We start from the raw sequence: 17,886 nt of genomic DNA, 5'->3' as shown, positions 1-17,886 counted from the left end.
GACTAAAAGCCAGCAGGGACTTTTGGGTTTTCAGCGATAGCTTCCTGTTCTTGCTTGGCACCCTGCAATAAAACGGCTTTAGTTTCTCCACTGCAAACCTCGGTGTACAGTGTTTGGCTTTGCTATGCACAGGGCGGCATACCCTCTTTTGGGTTGGTAACAGGATGAAGTGACTACTGAATTTAACAATGTGAAGTGATTTTTTTAAAAAAATATATATTTTATTGATTTTTTACAGAGAGGAAGGGAAGAGGGATAGTTAGAAACATTGATGAGAGAGAAACATCAATCAGTTGCCTCCTGCACACTCCCCACTGGGGATGTGCCCACAACCAAGATACATACCTTTGACCGGGAGTTGAACCTGAGACCCTTGAGTCCGCAGGCCAACGCTCTATCCACTGAGCCAAACCGGTTAGGGCTGTGAGGTGATTTTGATAAGAGCAGTTCTTGTGGAGTGTGGAGATAAGAACTTGGTTGAACCCCCCTGGCAATGGGCAAGGAGATGCCCAACCAGTGGTTTTGCTCTTATATGGTCAGAGCAAAGCAGACATAATCCTTCATTCATCCTAGCTTGATGCCTGTGTTGGTGGCCAGAGCTGTTTCACACATGGGGCACATTAAAAACACACTAAAAAACTGAGTTTGAGGAAGAAAGATGTAAGTTGTTTTGAAAGAATTTACAGAGGCTATAGATAAAAGGGTCAAGAGAAGGGGAAGTTGGGGCTAGTTCTGGAATAGATGCCTAGTCCCTAAAGATGTCTGATAGACTCCTCCATTTATATAAATTTTTGGTTATTGATTTCAGAGAGGAGAGGGAGATAGAAACATTAATGATGAGGGAGAATCATTGATGGGCTGCCTCCTGCACTGCCCCTACTGGTGACTGAGCCCACAACCCGGGCATTTGCCCTTGACTGGAATCAAACCTGAGACCCTTTAGTCTGTAGGCCGATGCTCTATCCACTGAGCAAAACCAGCAAGGGCAGATTCCTCCATTTTTATATGCTTGAAATAAAATTCCTCATCTTCCCCTAAAAACCCACTTCTACAGGCTTCCTGTCTTGTTTGAATTGCCTATGAGCACCCGCAAGATCATGCGGTGGTCAGCTGTTCTGTCTACAAACCACAGAAATGATTCAGTTCCAACATCCACTCAGGCATGTAAGCAGTCTGGTTGGATTTGGCCTTCAGCTGTTAACGCTTGTCTCCTCCTTCTACTCTCTGGCCAGCTGTAATTTAATTTAGGACATCTCAGAATTTTCTCCTTGTCAAGTTCTATGTTCACTTTTGTTTATGGCTCCTTAAACTCAACATTATGCGTTTCATCTATGTTGTTGTGTCATAGTAGTTCAATGATTATCACTACTGTGTAGTATCGTAATTTATTCATTGTATTATTGATGATGGCTTTTTCTATTAGGAATTGTGCTCCTATTATGAACCTTCTTGAACATGTATTAGAGAGAACATGTGTATACACTGCAATTGGGTATGTATCTAGGAGTGAAGTTGCTGGGCTGTCAGATGCACTTATGTTCACTTAGGTGAATGCTCATACAGTTTTACAAGATCTGCCAACTTAACTCCCACTGGCAAGGTGTGAAAGTTCATTTACTCCACTTCTTTGCTAATATTCCTTTGTCATTTTAACTATTCTGCTGAGTGGTGGTGATTGTAGTTTATGTTTGTTTTTAAAAAATATTTATTAATTTATTTTTAGAAAGGGAAAGAGAAATAAAACACATTGATCTGTTGTCCCACCCATCCATGCATTCACTGTTGATTCTATATGTGTCCTGACAGGGAATTGAACCTGCAACCTTGGTGAATCAGGATGATGCTCTCACCATTGAGCTTCCTGGCCAGGGCTGTGATTGTGGTTTTAATTTGCATTTTCCTGAGGACTAATGATGCTGAGTAGTTTCATATGCTTATTAGTGAATTGGAAACTCTGGAAGTTCTCTTTTGATTACTTTCTTTTGTTCAGTGAAGTAAAGAGCAAGATGATTTTATGAAATGAGGATGGGACAGGAGATATTGGAGGTCTGGAAAAAGAAAAAGGTATAACATAATAGTTTCAGATTGGAAACTGGAATAAAAATTAGACCAAGGGGGAAAAAATGTCAGGCAGCATTAAGGACCCACTGACTTTAGGGAGTCAGTTTAAAAATCAGCCACGCATCCATATTCAGCTGCAAGAATTCGAGCATAGTGTAGGCAGAGGATTTACCCAGATTTGTGATTTACCCAAGTGAGTATGATAGAGGCAAAGGAGTGGAGATTATGTACAGGGCAGTGATCATGATGGCCATGGAATTTAATCTGGGTAAGGTGGGAGGGGAGGGGATGACGATGGGATAATATAGGGGTATAATGGAGTGTCCTGTCCAGGATGTGTTGGGATTGCTTTAAAGTGAGTGTGTAGTTCTATTTTAAGGAGTCTATTAAAGTTTACAGAAACAGTGACATTTGAACTGGGCCATAGAGTTCACCAAATAACAAAAGTGATAAAGGGTGTTCCACACAGGCAAATTGGATTACCAAATGTATGAAAATAGGAGGTATGTTCAGGGAATTGAATGTAGCTTGTGAGGAGGGCAGGTGAAGGTGAGCCTGAAAGATGACCAGATGGCAAGAAACCTGGTGTTCTGCTGCTGTCAAGGAGTTTGGGCTTTATCTGTAAGCAATGAGGATCTGTAGATGTTTTAAAAAGAAATCTTCAATCATACAAAGGTAGAGGGAATGTCATAGTGAATTCAGTTATCAACTGCTGCCCAGTCTTGTTCTAGCTACACTCCCATTAACTTTCCAAACCAAATGGGGCTGAATCCTATATGTCATATTATTTCATTCATTAATTCTTTGGTATCTTTCAAATAAGATAGGTAATGAATATTTTAAAAACACAACCAACTGTATCATAACAATAACTCTTTAATCATATACCAAACCAGTTTTTTTCTAAAGTTATTTAAAAAAATGTTATTGATTTTAGAGAGAGCGGAGAGGGAGAGATAGAAACATTGGTGCAACATCAATTGCCTCCTGCAGGGGATATAGCCCAAAACCCAGGCCATGTGCCTTGACGGGGAATCAAACTGGTGACCGCTTGGTGCCTGGCTCAACCACTGAGCCACACTGGCTGGGCCAAACCAGTTTTTTTTTTTTTTTTTTTTTTTAATATATTTTATTGATTTTTTACAGAGAGGAAGGGAGAGGGATAGAGAGTTAGAAACATCGATGAGAGAGAAACATCGATCAGCTGCCTCCTGCACACCCCCTCCTGGGGATGTGCCCGCAACCAAGGTACATGCCCTTGACCGGAATCGAACCCGGGACCCTTGAGTCCGCAGGCTGACGCTCCATCCATTGAGCCAAACCGGTTACGGCCAAACCAGTTTTTAATTTAGCCCCTTGTGTCATGTTTTACAGTTTGGTTATTTCAATAAGGACCCATTGTGTTGATAAATCTCTCAAATGTCTTTCAGTTTTAGATTTGTCCTTCCATCTTTTTTATTTTGGCCATTTATTTGTTGCCCAAGCTAGGTCTCTTTCCTCTACAGCTCCCCATATTTGGGATTCTGCTCATAGAATCCCAGTAGTATCATGTGACTTACTCCTCAGCCCCTGATATGTCTTGTAAACTGGTACTTAGATTTAAAAGCTTAATTTTTGTCAAGAAAATATCATAGTTGGTATTTTGTATAATCAGGAGGTACATTTGTCTTTTTTTTTTTTTAAATGTTTGAACTGTGGGGTTTGGAAGTTGTCAGCCTGACTATAAATTTCCCATAACACTTTCTCCTGTTTTAGTAGCCATCGATGATCATTGTTATTTCATAACAATTTGTAAAATGGTAATATATATCCCAATTCTGTAAGTAATTCTTTACATTTTCCTATACTGAAACTTTCCTCATCAACTGTATTATTAATCTGAAGTTATTTCCCCCTATCAGTTTTCAGAGCAAGGAATTGGTTACCTAATGATAAGTGAATTTGTGTGTGTAGGGATGGGTTTTGGTATCATCTTGAACTCATGAATTGTTTAAAAACAAAATTTACATGCTGTGACTCACTGCAATTGTTTTGATGATGCTAAAAACGCTCCATTTTTGGCTAATAGTTTCCTATGGCCACTGGACCAAATTATCACAAACTTGGGGCCTTAAAACAGCAGAAAGGTACTGTTCACGGTCCTGGAGACCACAAGTCCCAATCAGTTTCTCTGGGCCCAGACCAAGGCAGGGAGTGTCCCTCTGCAGGCTCTCACGTCATGTATATTTTACCAACTTTTAAAAATCTTTAAAAAATAAATTCTGAGGGGGAACGTCCATGTCTTCTCCCTTTTGGCCATTATGAATAATGCTGCTATAAATATGGCTGTACAAATGTTTTTTTGTCTCTGTTTTCAATTCTTTTGGGCATATATCCAGAAGTGGAATTGCTGTATCAAATGGTATTTTGGCTGTACCAATTTACATTCCCACCAACTGTGCAGAAGCACTAATTTACATCCCCACTGATAGTATGGAAGCTTCCCCTTTCTCCACATTTTTGCCAACACTTATTTTTTTGATAACAGCCATTCTAATCTGTTGGCCATTCATGTTGTCTTTGGAAAAATGTCAATTCAGGTCTTCTGCCCCTATTTTTTTTTTTTTTTTTGCTATTGAGTTGTATATACACATATGCTATAAGAGTTCTTTGTATTTTGTAATATTCACCGCCTACCAGATATGACTTGCAAATGTTCTCCCATTCCACAGGTTGCCTTTTCATTTTGTTGGTTTCCTTTGCTGTGCAGCTTTTTAGTTTGATGCCGTCTTCCTTACTTTTGCTTTTGTGGCCAAATTCAAAAAATCACTGCCAAGACTGAATGTCAAGGAGCTTACCCCATTTTCTTATAGTTTTATGGTTTCAGGTCTTATGTTCCTTTTTAATCCATTTTGAGTTGATTTTTGTTACGGTATAAGATAGCTTCATTCAGCAACATGGTTGCCCAGTTTCCCTACCACCGTTTACTGAAGAGACTGTCCTTTCCCCAATATATACCTACCCTTGACTCTTGTTATAAATTTGTCATAAATTGACCACAGATGTGTGGGTTCATTTTTGGCCTCTATTCTGTCCTACTGACCTGTGTGTCTGTTTTTATGCCAATATTCTGCTGTTTGATTGCTGTAGCTTTGTAATAGAGTTTGAAATCAGGAAGCATGATGACCCTTTGTTCCTTCTTTTTCAGGATTGCTCTAGCTATTTGGGGTCTTCTGTGGTTCATTTGGTGGAATAAAATGAGTAAGAGCAGAGGGAGAAACGCACAGAGTATGTGTTCAGTCTCTTAATCCAGAAAAGGGATCAGTGCTGTCCGTGCATGTACAGCAATGGTAAGCACAATCTCAGTTCTCTACCCAGGGGCAAAAGAACCAGTTTTGAAGCCAATTTCTCTTGTAACAGAACTTTAGGAAGTTCACAGAATCAAGAGAATGAGTAGGGCATTCAAGGGAGAATACTGATGTCTTTCTGCACAATTCCTTTTTAAGCTAATCCCACTAAATCTTGGTACGTTGTCAAGGTAAAATGCTTTGCTCCACACCCTATGCAAATTCTACCTACCTATGCACTAAGAAAATAATAGATTCCATTATTATTACAGCATATGAAAAAGAGCCAGCCCTGGCCAGCGTGGTTCAGTTGGTTGGGTGTTGTCTGGTGCACTGAAAGGTTGCTGGTTCGATTGCTGGCACATGCCTGGTTTGTGGGCTCGATCCCAGGCCGGGGGCATGCAGGTGGCAGCCAATCCATGTTTCTTTCTCCCCCCCCCCCACCCCCGCCCTCTAAAAATCCATTTAAAAATCTTAAAAAAAAAAGCTGGATGAACAAATTAGAGTACATTTTTAGAATGGACTGACAAAGCAAAGGCTCCAAATTCTTCTGTATTTGCACCTTCTCTTATTCTTCAGTTTTACTGAGTCCAAATTTTTTAACTATCCTACAAATTGCTTCCCCAGTTGAAATATATATTTGAATATATATACATATTTAAAATTTCAAAATTTTATTAGTGATTTAATTATGACCCACTAAAAAATGATGGTAGCATACCTTAGGACTCTGTGACTAATGTCTACCAAGAAATAAAATTAGCTGAAGATAGCTCACAATAAACAAGCATAACAATGACCAGTCCGGCATTAAATCCAGAGGCTATTCTTTGCCCACTGTTCGGGTGTTAAAATAGCATTTAGTAATGCATGCGGAGAGGATCGACTCTTCATTACAAAAAGCCCAACTTGTACTCTTAGTTCTGACAGTAGACAATTGATGGACTTTCTCTTCTTCCAGACTACCAGGCAAGTAAGCTTATCACTGGAGCCTGTGGTCAGGTGGTATGAACTCTTGCTGTCACTCTTTTCTGTAATCTTAGTAAAGTCAGAGTGTCACTGTGGAAAATTAGCTCTACACCACAATGCAAGTGTCAGCCGTGTGATGTGTACACAATTAGAACTGATAGGAGGAAATGCCTGGCTAGGACTCTGCACTCCCACCCAGCCAAAAGCAGGGGTGGCTATAGGGCTAACCCAAGTCTCAGAACCGGTTTCATCTGATGGAATGCTGTATAAACCCTGGGCATTACATACTAGTTACCTGGATGAGTATGAGTGAGTACTGGGACTGACCCAATTTCTTCCTATCCTTTGTTGTTTTTCTTTCGTGTATATAAATAATTTCTTTGTATGAGGTCAACAGCAAAGAGATCAATGCGGGTGACAGAGATACAACTGGGTTTTAGTTTTGAAGCATGGGTAGGGTTTTGATTCTGAAAGGCAGGAAAAATGTAGGAAACTGCATAGCCAAAGACAGAAGTAAAACTCAGATCTGACTTTGTTTCTTTTTCAAACTTAACTAGAGCTGACCATGTGACGGCTGGTAAAGAAGATGAGGATGAAATACTGGAGTAGAGGACACAGAATGAGCTGCAAGGATGAGTTTTAATGCGAGTGTCAAGGACTACACTACTATGCTGAGGTAACACCGCAGGAGCGACCAGAGAAGGGCTGGAGTCACTATTACTACTAGTAGGTCCAGCCAGGTTACCCTGTCTTACAAGAAACTGCTCACCCAGGGTCAGTGTGTTGCTTCCCCAGCTGAGACTGTCACTAGATTGTAAGCACAATCTACAAACATCATCCACAGGATTTTAAATCCCCAAACAGGAATACAAACTCCAGCCCTATACTTCTGTAAGATCTCAGTGACTATTAATAACGGAAAAGTTTAAACCATCACTTATTCCTTAAGAAACAGGAATTTTAGTTTACTATAACATACCTATCTCCTAAATTCGATGTTGAACCTCCAAAGTAAAAGACCTAGATTTTGGTCAATTGCAATTAAGAAAATCCTAATTATTGTAACCTTTTGTAATTTAAGTTTCAATTTCTAAATCTATAAAAAGAGAACAAAGTTCTTTCAGGGTTGTGAGGATTATCCAGGAGAATATATCTAAGATATATAGCACTTGGTCTGACCCAAATAATGTAATGTTGGCTACTATATTACAAACAGTCTTATTTCTGTGCTGCTATATGGATCAGATTTGAGCATTTGTTGCTTAAAAATAACATCTATTGCCCTGGCTGGTGTGGCCCAGTTGGTTATCCAGTACACCAAAGAGTCAGTAGGTTCAGTTCCTGGTCAGGCACATACCCAGGTTGCAGGTTTGATCCCCAGTTTGGGTGTGTGCAGAAGGCAACCGATAAATGTTTTTCTGTCACATCAAGGTTTCTCTCTCTCTGGAATGAATTAAAAATAAATAAAAAATAGAAAGAACACACATCTATTACAGAGCATGCTTCTACAACTGAAAATAGGGGACTATGTCTACTATAAAGAACTATTTAACATTTTAACAGGTTTATGAAAAATCATTTTGCTGAAGATTACTGCTATGATTCTCAGCTGGAGAAAAGTGAGTTTTCATCTCTACGTGGTAGCTTCAGCACATTTAAGTAGGGTTGAATTGGGGTTCACTACAGAATGGGGGGCTGTCAATAGTCTACTATAAGTATTAAATAGGGCCGGGTCCTTATTAAAAACAGTTGATCCAAAAAACAAACAATGAAAAAAAATAGTTGATCTTGATTCACCTGTAGGCAGTTCTAAATTCTAGTTGCTCAGCTACCTTGTGCAACATTCTCCCTCTGTGATATTTCAGAAATGCCACTTTCTTCATTTATATAGTCCTAGGTTGACAAACAAGAGAAACTTCCCCCCTTCTTATTAAGTCCAATACCTGGCAAAATGTAGATCAGTTAAAAATGTATATAACTTGACCAATATGGCCAGTTCAAGAAATAATTTACATGTCTTGTGGAAGCTATTTTATGTTTGGAAGTAAGTTTCTTGGTTTTGTTTTGGCTATGGAAGCTAACGATTATCTAACTTTTCCTAATTCAGCTGTACTTAGTATTTTTTTTTTACAGTGATTACTCTTGGTTTTGTACTTTTAGAAAAGGGATTTTCTAAGTAAAATTCCAATCCAGAATTTGGTGTTGTTCCTGCTGATGCTTTTATCAGCTGTTACAATTATAAAACTAACCTGACTTTATTGAAATGAATGTATTTCCTAATCTCCTTTGCAAGGAACATTGTGCTCTTTAAAAATGCTTATCTAATATCTTCATATTTCTAGCTTGATAGCTCTACCAGTTATTACCCACATTGAGTTTTAAAATGAATTTATTAAAGAATATTATTAGGAAGGCAACAACGTTTGATTTGTCATTAAAAAAAAGTCTGTTTCTTCATGCTGTAGAATAAAGGTAATGTAAGAGGCTACAGAGTTACAAGCATCTTGCTACTGGATTCTCTGATAGTATAGCACAGTGTAGTCATTTCTGCAATGCTAGAATAAATAAAGTCTCTTCTATGCTTCTCTTTAAAAAGTGATGAATAATAACAGAAGATGGCATAAAAAAGCCACTTTTCTATTCATTCTGTAGTATTGGAGCCAGTATCTAGGAAATAGAGGAGAGAAAGAGTAAGTTCAAGGAGCAATTTAATTTTTAAAATAATATCTTAAAAATAAAACAGGAACTAATGGTGATGAGGTTTGAGGGGTGGGGAAGAAGAGGGGAAGCTGACCATGAAAATACCTAGAGGACTTAAAATAACTTTCCCTTTAAGACAGAGGTAAAACACAATGCTTAGCTCTCCATATTATGCTAGAGAAAAACCACATACTACATTTGATTTATTAACTGCTAACAACCATATTTTTTTTTTTCCAGGTTCTCTACTATCCCAAAATTTTAAACCACAAGGGCTATCACATATAATCAGAAGAGAATTATATAACTTAATTCCTGATGAGAAACAGACCAAAATTCTAGCCACCATCACTTTTTTCTGCTGTTCTGTCAGGAACGTAACTTTATTTCAGAAAGCTGACTTTCAGGAAAAATGAGCTTACTTCATAGTAGCACCATATATATTTGATACCTAAGAAAAGAAATTTTCTTAATTACTTAAACTTCAACTTCTGAATGCCAAGCCATTTGCTTTAATTTGGAAAGAAAATTTCTAAAATTGTATTCTTTTCTGATGACACAGACTAATGGCACACAACCTAAGCTTCTCTTAATACTCAACAAGGTTTCCTTGGAAGATTACTACAATGTGTTGCAGAAGGGCAAGCTCCTCAGGAGCCACTGCAATAGATGAGGCTGATCTGCTTCTTTTCATCCAGTTAAGTTTGAAAAAAACCGGTAACTTGTATCTTTAAACAAGAGTAATATACTTGAAGACCACCAGAAACTGGGAGCCCCTGTGAGTAAAATATGTACGTTTACTCAGAGGCCTTCTTTACTGACTCTGTGGTTCTTCCCTATGTTTCCAATGATTTAAAATGACACTTTACTAGTCTACATCTGTGCTGTCCAATACGATAGCCACTGGCTAGCCACATACAGCTATTCAAATTACTTAAAGTTAACTAATGAAGTTAAATAAAAATTAAAGCATTAGATTTCTCAATTGCCCTAACAAAATTCCAGACAACGATCGTTTCCATCAGTACAGAAGTTTTACAGAACAGTACCGGGCTACCTCATTTAGATAGGTCTAGGAGTTATAAATTATTGCCTAAATTCTAGTAAAAACTTAAAGGTTATGAGAATGCTATACTATTAGCCTAAATTATAAAAATATGTGAACAAAAATATACATTATCTGAAGTACAGAAATGTTATTTTGTGATCCGGTAAATATAAAATAACATTGTTCCTTGCTGAAATGACTAAAAAGATGTATCTGATGACTATATTAAAAAGTCATATGCTTTTAAAGTTCATAATTGGCTAGAAAGGTACAAGTCATTATAACATTGCTAGTTCCAGAGGCTTTCTGACATCTGGAAGAGACCATTTCTTTCAAAAGGGCTAAAGGTGTAATTTCATGCAACCATTAAAAACCAGGTTTAAGAGAAGAGTTAGCAACTATGTTTGAAAATGATTTGCACATGTGTATACATGCATATGTATATTACTGTAAAAATACAAGACTAGGTTATACAAGAAAGCATTAAAAATGTTATTTTCAGATATCATCAAATGTTTACAAATGTTTTTCTTCTGTATGCTTTTGTTGCCTCTACATTTTTTTTTTAGTGATTATTTCTTTAAAAACCCCAAATATACAGAACAAAAAAACCCCAACCCATAACCTGAGAAATGTAGGGTGTTACTTTCTATATATTTATCTTTCTCTTGCCCTTTTCCCCCCTTTCTTTATTGATTAAGGTATTACATGTGTCCTTATCCCCTAATTGCCCCCCCCCCCCCCTTTTCTGGTGTCTGTGTCCATTGCTTATATGAATGCATACAAATTCTTTGGTTGATCTCTCCCCTTACCCCCACCCTCCCCTACCTTCCCTCTGAGGTCTCTTGCTTTTTAAAACTCCCCTTCTTGGACAGTCTTCTCTATTTAATTTCAGGAATAGCTGCTTTAAACAAATGGTTCAGATGATAAAGTAAAATTAAGTATATATTTAAAATACAATTAGCCAAAAGGAAAACTAATCATGAAACAGAAAGCAAAGATGTATACTTTTTGAAGCATTGAAGGACCTGAACAAGTCCTTTGGTTGGCTGTGGAAAATACACCAGCACAGATTAGAAATGGATACTTACTATTGTAATTGATAAGGTTCTTATGGTTAATTAAAATCTTAAATAACCATTTTTTAAATATAAATGTACAGTTAGCCAGCAACACAGAAACCATAGGATAAATTGTCAAAATTAAATGCTTCCTTAAAAAAATAGGTGGTGGTGAAAAAGCCTGATAAATACTTCAAATCTGTAGCTCAAATCTGCCCACACCCTTAACTCAATCTTGAAGTCATCAACGTGTCACATGAAATATCTATACTAAAGTCAGTTTGAGATCTGGAATTCAGAATCTAGCTGAGAAGCCAGGTCTCTTTCTAGGAGTGGATCACTGACAGTTTTCCATCTAAGTTTCAGATGAAGACTTTCTAAAGACTCATAAAACAAGATTTCAAGTAGCTTTGCTTTCACAGTAATTAGGTGAACACTTACTTTTACCATCACAGGCTACAATTTTCACTTTATCCACTTTAATAAGTTCTGTCACCTCTCTGAATTCAACATCATTCAATACAAAAGTCCACACATTATCGCAGAATCTGTATGTATTTAGAGAGCCCTTTAAAACAAAACATTTAGACATAATATGAAGTCATTTTTCCTCACATTTTCCTCCAAAGCAATCTGAGACTCAGCCACCAAGTACAAAATTCTTAAAATAGTATAATTCTTTAATATTTACCTTGCTTAATTTTTCCTTAATTTTCATCTTAACAATTAAAAAACAAAATCCCTAGATAAATTTGCTAAGGGAAGAGTTTAAATTTTCTGTTGGCAGGCTATTTTCAGCATTGTAAGTCTGTAAATTGCTCACCTGAAATCTGAGGAAAGCTGTATTGCCTACTTGAACACTTAGAAAATTTGAATCTGTATTTCTACTGCCCTCATGTGGCTAAATTATGAAAGTTCATTTGCATTTTTATGTAAACATGGTTTAAAAGAACATGTATGTTAATTTTCCACAACTGTACAAAACATTAATTTTAATCCTGTGACTTAGCTCAGGGAATTACTGTATTAGCCACTAAGACTACAATATTATTGTCCTGTGTAACTGACATTCTTCTAACGAGGTTTTTCTTTTTAGGAGCAGGAGTTTGAAAAACATAACCTTAATGGATTACTCTGTCACTTACCTTCAAACCTGCAGATATTTTAGGCATTTGAAATCTCACTAATTCTTCAAGGAAGGTAGCCAAACATACATAGGTTAATTTGTGAAACAATGAAATAAGAAAAATCTAAAATAAACTTTGTATCTCACATTAAGTGGATGAACTTTAGCATCAAGGTACTAAGTAAAAATATAATTTTGTTATTATAAAACATGCTCCAAAATTTGATTGAGCCATTTCTTTCTTTCATGACTGATAAATATGTAGAGGTCCTAAAAAACACTGTTGTAACAACCACTGGTTCAGGCTAATAGGTTTTGGAAAAAATATCCTTACCCTGAAATTGACTCTGTTCCTGACCCTTTGAGCCAATGCTGAATTTATAGCCTTATCAAACTGAAGTAGAACTTGAAGGGCAAGTTGGGGAGTGATCTGTTGAGACTGAGGAAAAGTAAAGGTCATACATCAGAAGAGCATTAAAGACAAAATAAACAAAAACACGAATTATCATGAAAAAATTTCACTGAGGCTAACCAGAGCCTCTAAGTTCACACCTCTTATCTTCCTTTGCCATACCTGACAATTAGCAATTAGCCTGACAATATTTTCTTGCATTATCTTGACACAATATAATTTTGAAAAGAAAACTGCAGTGATGTTACAATGCCTGAACAAAACTTTGACTATCATTCTTTATAGTATCTGGAAAGAGGCATTTGATAAACTGAAGAAATCATGCTTCATTTAAATAAAAAACATAGGACCAATAATACGTTTTAAAAAATCTAATAAATCTCATTAAATATATAAAAGCAAATGGAAATACTTAATGTTCTTAGATTAGTATAAAAAATTCTGTTAAAATTAAAATTCAAATCTCAAAAAACTTTAAAAAATTGTTCAAATTTACCTTAAAGCTACACAAAATGTCTTTCTTATACATATGAGAAGAAAACCAGCACACTAATCTTTAAGTTTAACAAAAATATTTGAAAATTCAGATATGATTACATTTATCATTACATTTATGATCCATAGTAGGATGGTGTAAATGCAGAGGAATTTGAGATTATTAATCTGAATACTGATTTACTGGGCCAAATAATCTAATATATTTAACCTCTTTGCCTGGAATAAGGACTATAACAAGAATTATTATAGACCCCTTTAAATAAAAATGCTGATTTTTAGTCTCTTACCTGTATGAGCTCATCGAGGCTTTCCTGAAGACTGTTTCCCAAAGTGGTATTTCTGTATAACTGATATGCCATGGCTTAGGAGGAAGGAACTTTTTCTTATTCAGTCTTGCATTGATGTCCTAAAAATTTAATATAAAAGTATTAAAAAGAGAAAATACTACAAATTATGTTTGTAAAGTCTACACATTCTAACATATATGATCAGAACTCTTAGTAATTGCAAATTACTATATAATAATTTTAGAATTACAAGGAATAGTTAAAAATGATTTTTCTAATTATATGTTATTTTGACATAGGCATTTATATTCCTTTATACAAAGTATAGATATTATAATTATTAAAATGTACATTTTTATCATTTCTTTCAAAAGTTTACCTTTTGACTTAGCCTAGAATTTACCACACACCATTCTTTCTCCTTACTGTCAAGTCACTGATTCAGACAATATTCAGATCACATTTGCATGCCTTCCCCTTCATTTTCCTGTTCTCTTAAAATTTGATATTTATAGAGCATGTACCAAGAAGAGATAGTCTGTAATAGGTACTAGAGAGAGGAAGATAAATATACATTCCTGATCCTAAAAATTATACTCGAACAGACATATAAAAAAGTTAAATTCAAAAGCGAGTAAGAACTGTGATACAGATATACAGTGTATTATGGAGGCTGACTGTGGACTGAATGAGTTGGTTCACAAAAGCTTCCTGATTCTTAAGCTAGTGTTTAGCCAAGCAAAGGAGGAAAGTCATCCTAGGCCTGTGGTCGGCAAACTGCGGCTCACGAGCCAAATGCGGCTCTTTGGCCCCTTGAGTGTGGCTCTTCCTAAGACTTAGGAGTACCCTAATTAAGTTAATAACAATGTACCTACCTATATAGTTTAAGTTTAAAAAATTTGGCTCTCAAAAGAAATTTCAATCGTTGTACTGTTGATATTTGGTTCTGTAGACTAATGAGTTTGCCGACCACTAGGCTAAAAGAATAGAATGGTTAAAGCCAGAGAGGGATAAAATAGTGTTTTGTAAAGAGAACTATAAATTGTTCTGTATTACTAGGGTACAGGTATGAAGTGGTAAAAGATGAGTTTGAAAAAGATGGCATGGATGGATTTGTTCTATCTGGAGAAGTGCAGGGCTTCTTAGTGAAGGTAATGGGGAGCTACTAAAGCATTTAGGCAGGAAAGGGCATGCAATTTGGCAGCCATATGAAGAATGTACCTAAGTACGAGATTAGAAAGAGATGAGGGGCCCTGGCCAGTTGCTCAGTCTCAGCCGTGGGCAAACTACGGCCCACAGGCCGGATCCAGCCCGTTTGAAATGAATAAAACTAAAAAAAAAAAAAAAGACCGTACCCTTTTATGTAATGATGTTTACTTTGAATTTATATTAGTTCACACAAACACTCCATCCATGGTTTTGTTCCGGCCCTCCGGTCCAGTTTAAGAACCCATTGTGGCCCTCGAGTCAAAAAGTTTGCCCACCCCTGGTAGAGCATCAGCCCACAGACCTGAGGGTACGTCAAGGGTATGTATTTCGGTTGCAGGCTCCATCTCTGGTCCCAGTTAGGGCACGAACGAGAGGCAACCAATCAATGTGTCTCTCTCACATCAATGTTTCTCTCTCACATCAATATTTCTCTTTCTCTCTCCCTTCACTCTATCCCCTCCCCACTCTTTCCTCTCCTTCCTCCCCTCCCCTCTCTCTAAAAAAAAAAAAAAAAAAAAAAAAAAATCAATGAAAAAAATATCCCCAGGTGAGAATTAAAAAAAAGAAAGGAATAGGGATGAGGATTCCAAGAAGGTGGCAGTAGTATGGATTCAACAAATATTTACTGAGCTTCTGCTGCATGTCTGGTATAATATCCCTGACCTCATGGAGCTTTCAGTTTAGAGATGGACAGAAGGAGATATAATCAAGGCCTAATCATCAGGCAGAACTCAGCAAAAATGGCCCATTATCAATCTTCACATCACACACCATGTGAGCATTTGAAATACTAGGTCAGGGGTCCTCAAACTTTTTAAACAGGGGGCCAGTTCACTGTCCCTCAGACAGTTGGAGGGCCAGACTATAGTTTAAAAAAAAAACTATGAACAAATTCCCATGCACACTGCACATATCTTATTTTGAAGTAAAAAAACAAAACGGGAACAAATACAATATTTGTATTTGCATGTGGTCCGCGGGCCGTAGTTTGAGGACCCCTGTAATAGGTCATTTCTGCGTTCTTAAAGCCTTTGCTTTGTGTGTTGTTTTTTTTTTTTGGGGGGGGGGGTTCCCATAGACACCTCTCCCCCCACTTCACTGGATACTGTGTATTTCTAGTTTTGCTGGTTTCTCCCCAGCAACCCAACTTCTAAGTACCTGAAGGCTTCTTATGTCTTCTCTATGCTTTACTGCCTTAGTTTCCCCTTGTTGCTATATATAATCCACATTAACTTCCCTCTTTCTCTGCATTCCATGTCAGCAAATCCTTTCAGTACTTCCTTCTAAATATAGCCAGAACCTGACAACTTTTACCATCTCCACCCCTAGCACTAAGTCACCATCATCTGTCACTATGATTACTTTCATAGCCCAGGAAGGAGTCTCCCTCTTCCTACCCTTGCTTACCCCACCTCCCACCGCCAGAGCAGCCACACTGAGCCTTTTAAGTCATGAATCAAACCACATCACTCATTTACTCAAAAATCCCAATGCCAGCATCTTATCTCACAGTAAAAAAGTTATTTTAATGGACAGCAAAACCTACATGATCTGGATCCTCCTCCACTTCCTCATTCACTGGCTCCAGGCTGTCCCTTCTATTGTTCTTCAATAGAAGATGTTCCTGCTTTAGGACCTTTGCACTGGCTGTTCTCTTTGCTTTGAACGGTATTCTCAGGTTCTTGCATAGTTCACTCCCTCATTTGATTCAGATTGCTGCCCCAAATGTCACTTCATCAGAAAGGACTTCTGTGACCAACTAAAGGACTGTCTCCCTGCCCGCTTATGCTATTTTATTCTTACTCATATCAATTGAGGCTGACATTTTATATGCTTATTCTGTTTCCATCCACTAATATAGATTTTCCATGAAGTTATATATTTACCATCTATAAAAATGCAGTATGTATTCAATATACAGGGTCAGCAAAAGTAGGTTTACCGTTGTATGTGAAACATCGTTTATTCTTTTTTTTTTAAATTATTATTAGTTAAGGTATTACAAATGTGTCCACATCCCCCCCATTAACCCCCAACCTCCACCACACACACAAACTCATGCTCCCATCCCCCTGTTGTCCATGTCCATTGGTTTGGCTTATATACATGTATACAAGTCCTTCGGTTGATCTCTTCCCCTTACCCCCGCCCTCCCCTACTTTCCTTCTGGGGATTGATAGCCTGATCGCTGTTTCTCAGTCTTTGGGTCTGTCCCTTTTCATCAGTCTATGTTGTTCTCTATAATCCACAAATGAGTGAGATCATGTGGTATTTATCTTTCTCTGACTGGCTTATTTCACTTAGCATAATGCTCTCCAGTTCCATCCATGCTGTTGCAAAAGGCAAGAGTTCCTTTTTTTTTTTTTTACCGCAGCGTAGTATTCCATTGTGTAGATGTACCACAGTTTTCTAAACCACTCATCTGCTGATGGGCACTTAGGCTGTTTCCAAATCTTAGCTATGGTGAATTGTGCTGCTATGAACATAGGGGTGCATACATCTTTTCTTATTGGCGTTTCTGGTTTCTTGGGATATATTCCTAGTAGTGGGATCACTGGGTCAAATGGGAGTTCCATTTTTAGTCTTCTGAGGTAGCTCCATACTGTTCTCCACAGTGGCTGCACCAGTCTGCATTCCCACTAGCAGTGCAGAAGGGTTCCTTTTTCTCCACATCCTCTCCAACACTTGTTTGTTGATGATAGCCATTCTAACAGGTGTGAGATGATACCGCATTGTCGTTTTGATTTGCATCTCTCGTATAATTAGTGACTTTGAGCAGGTTTTCATATGTCTTTCGGCCTTCTGTATGTCCTCTTTCGAGAAGTGTCTATCTAGGTCCGTTGCCCATTTTTTTATTGGACTGTTTATCTTCCTTTTGTTAAGTTTCATGAGGTCCCTGTAAATGTTGGAAATTAAACCCTTATCGGTGGTATCATTGGCAAATATGTTCTCCCATGTAGTGGGTCTTCTTGTTGTTTTGTTGATGGTTTCCTTTGCTGTGCAAAAGCTTCTTATTTTGATGTAGTCCCATTTGTTTATTTTCTCTTTAGTTTCCATTGCCCTACACCGTTTATTCTTGTATCATTATTTATTAACTAGGGGCCCGCTGCACGAAGAGATTCGTGCAATAGGCCTTCCCTTCCCTTGGCTGCCTGCACCGGTTTTCCTCCGGCACCCGGGACCCAAGCC

General features: G+C 37.5%; 2 protein-coding genes across 3 annotated transcripts in view; both read right to left on the bottom strand.

Annotated features, from left to right (window-relative positions):
• Positions 1 to 8,727: 8,727 nt before the first annotated feature.
• Positions 8,728 to 13,607, bottom strand: GTF2A2 (general transcription factor IIA subunit 2). Of its 2 annotated transcripts, XM_081093370.1 has the most exons (4): positions 13,489 to 13,607; positions 12,626 to 12,730; positions 11,607 to 11,733; positions 8,728 to 9,023 (listed from the first exon to the last, which is right to left on the bottom strand). In XM_081093370.1, the coding sequence occupies exons 1-4, from the start codon at positions 13,558 to 13,560 to the stop codon at positions 8,998 to 9,000; spliced, it is 330 nt and encodes a 109-aa protein (XP_080949496.1). In that variant the 5' UTR covers positions 13,561 to 13,607; the 3' UTR covers positions 8,728 to 8,997. The 2 variants fall into 2 exon arrangements, with proteins under 2 accessions (XP_080949496.1, XP_080949495.1); XM_081093369.1 differs by lacking the exon at positions 8,728 to 9,023 and having other exon boundaries at positions 10,678 to 11,733; positions 13,489 to 13,599.
• Positions 13,489 to 17,886, bottom strand: part of BNIP2 (BCL2 interacting protein 2) — a 33,707-nt gene continuing 29,309 nt past the window's right edge. Inside the window, exon 12 of the mRNA XM_081093342.1 lies at positions 13,489 to 13,607. Coding sequence (XP_080949468.1) covers positions 13,589 to 13,607 — 19 coding nt within the window. The 3' untranslated portion in view covers positions 13,489 to 13,588. The remainder of the gene's footprint in view (positions 13,608 to 17,886) is intronic.

Source organism: Myotis nattereri (assembly GCF_964212035.1).
Source record: "Myotis nattereri genome assembly, chromosome: 1".
Classification (NCBI taxonomy): Eukaryota; Metazoa; Chordata; class Mammalia; order Chiroptera; family Vespertilionidae; genus Myotis; species Myotis nattereri.
The sequence above is the reverse complement of the archived record's forward strand: the minus strand, read 5'-3'. Positions and strand labels throughout refer to the sequence as shown.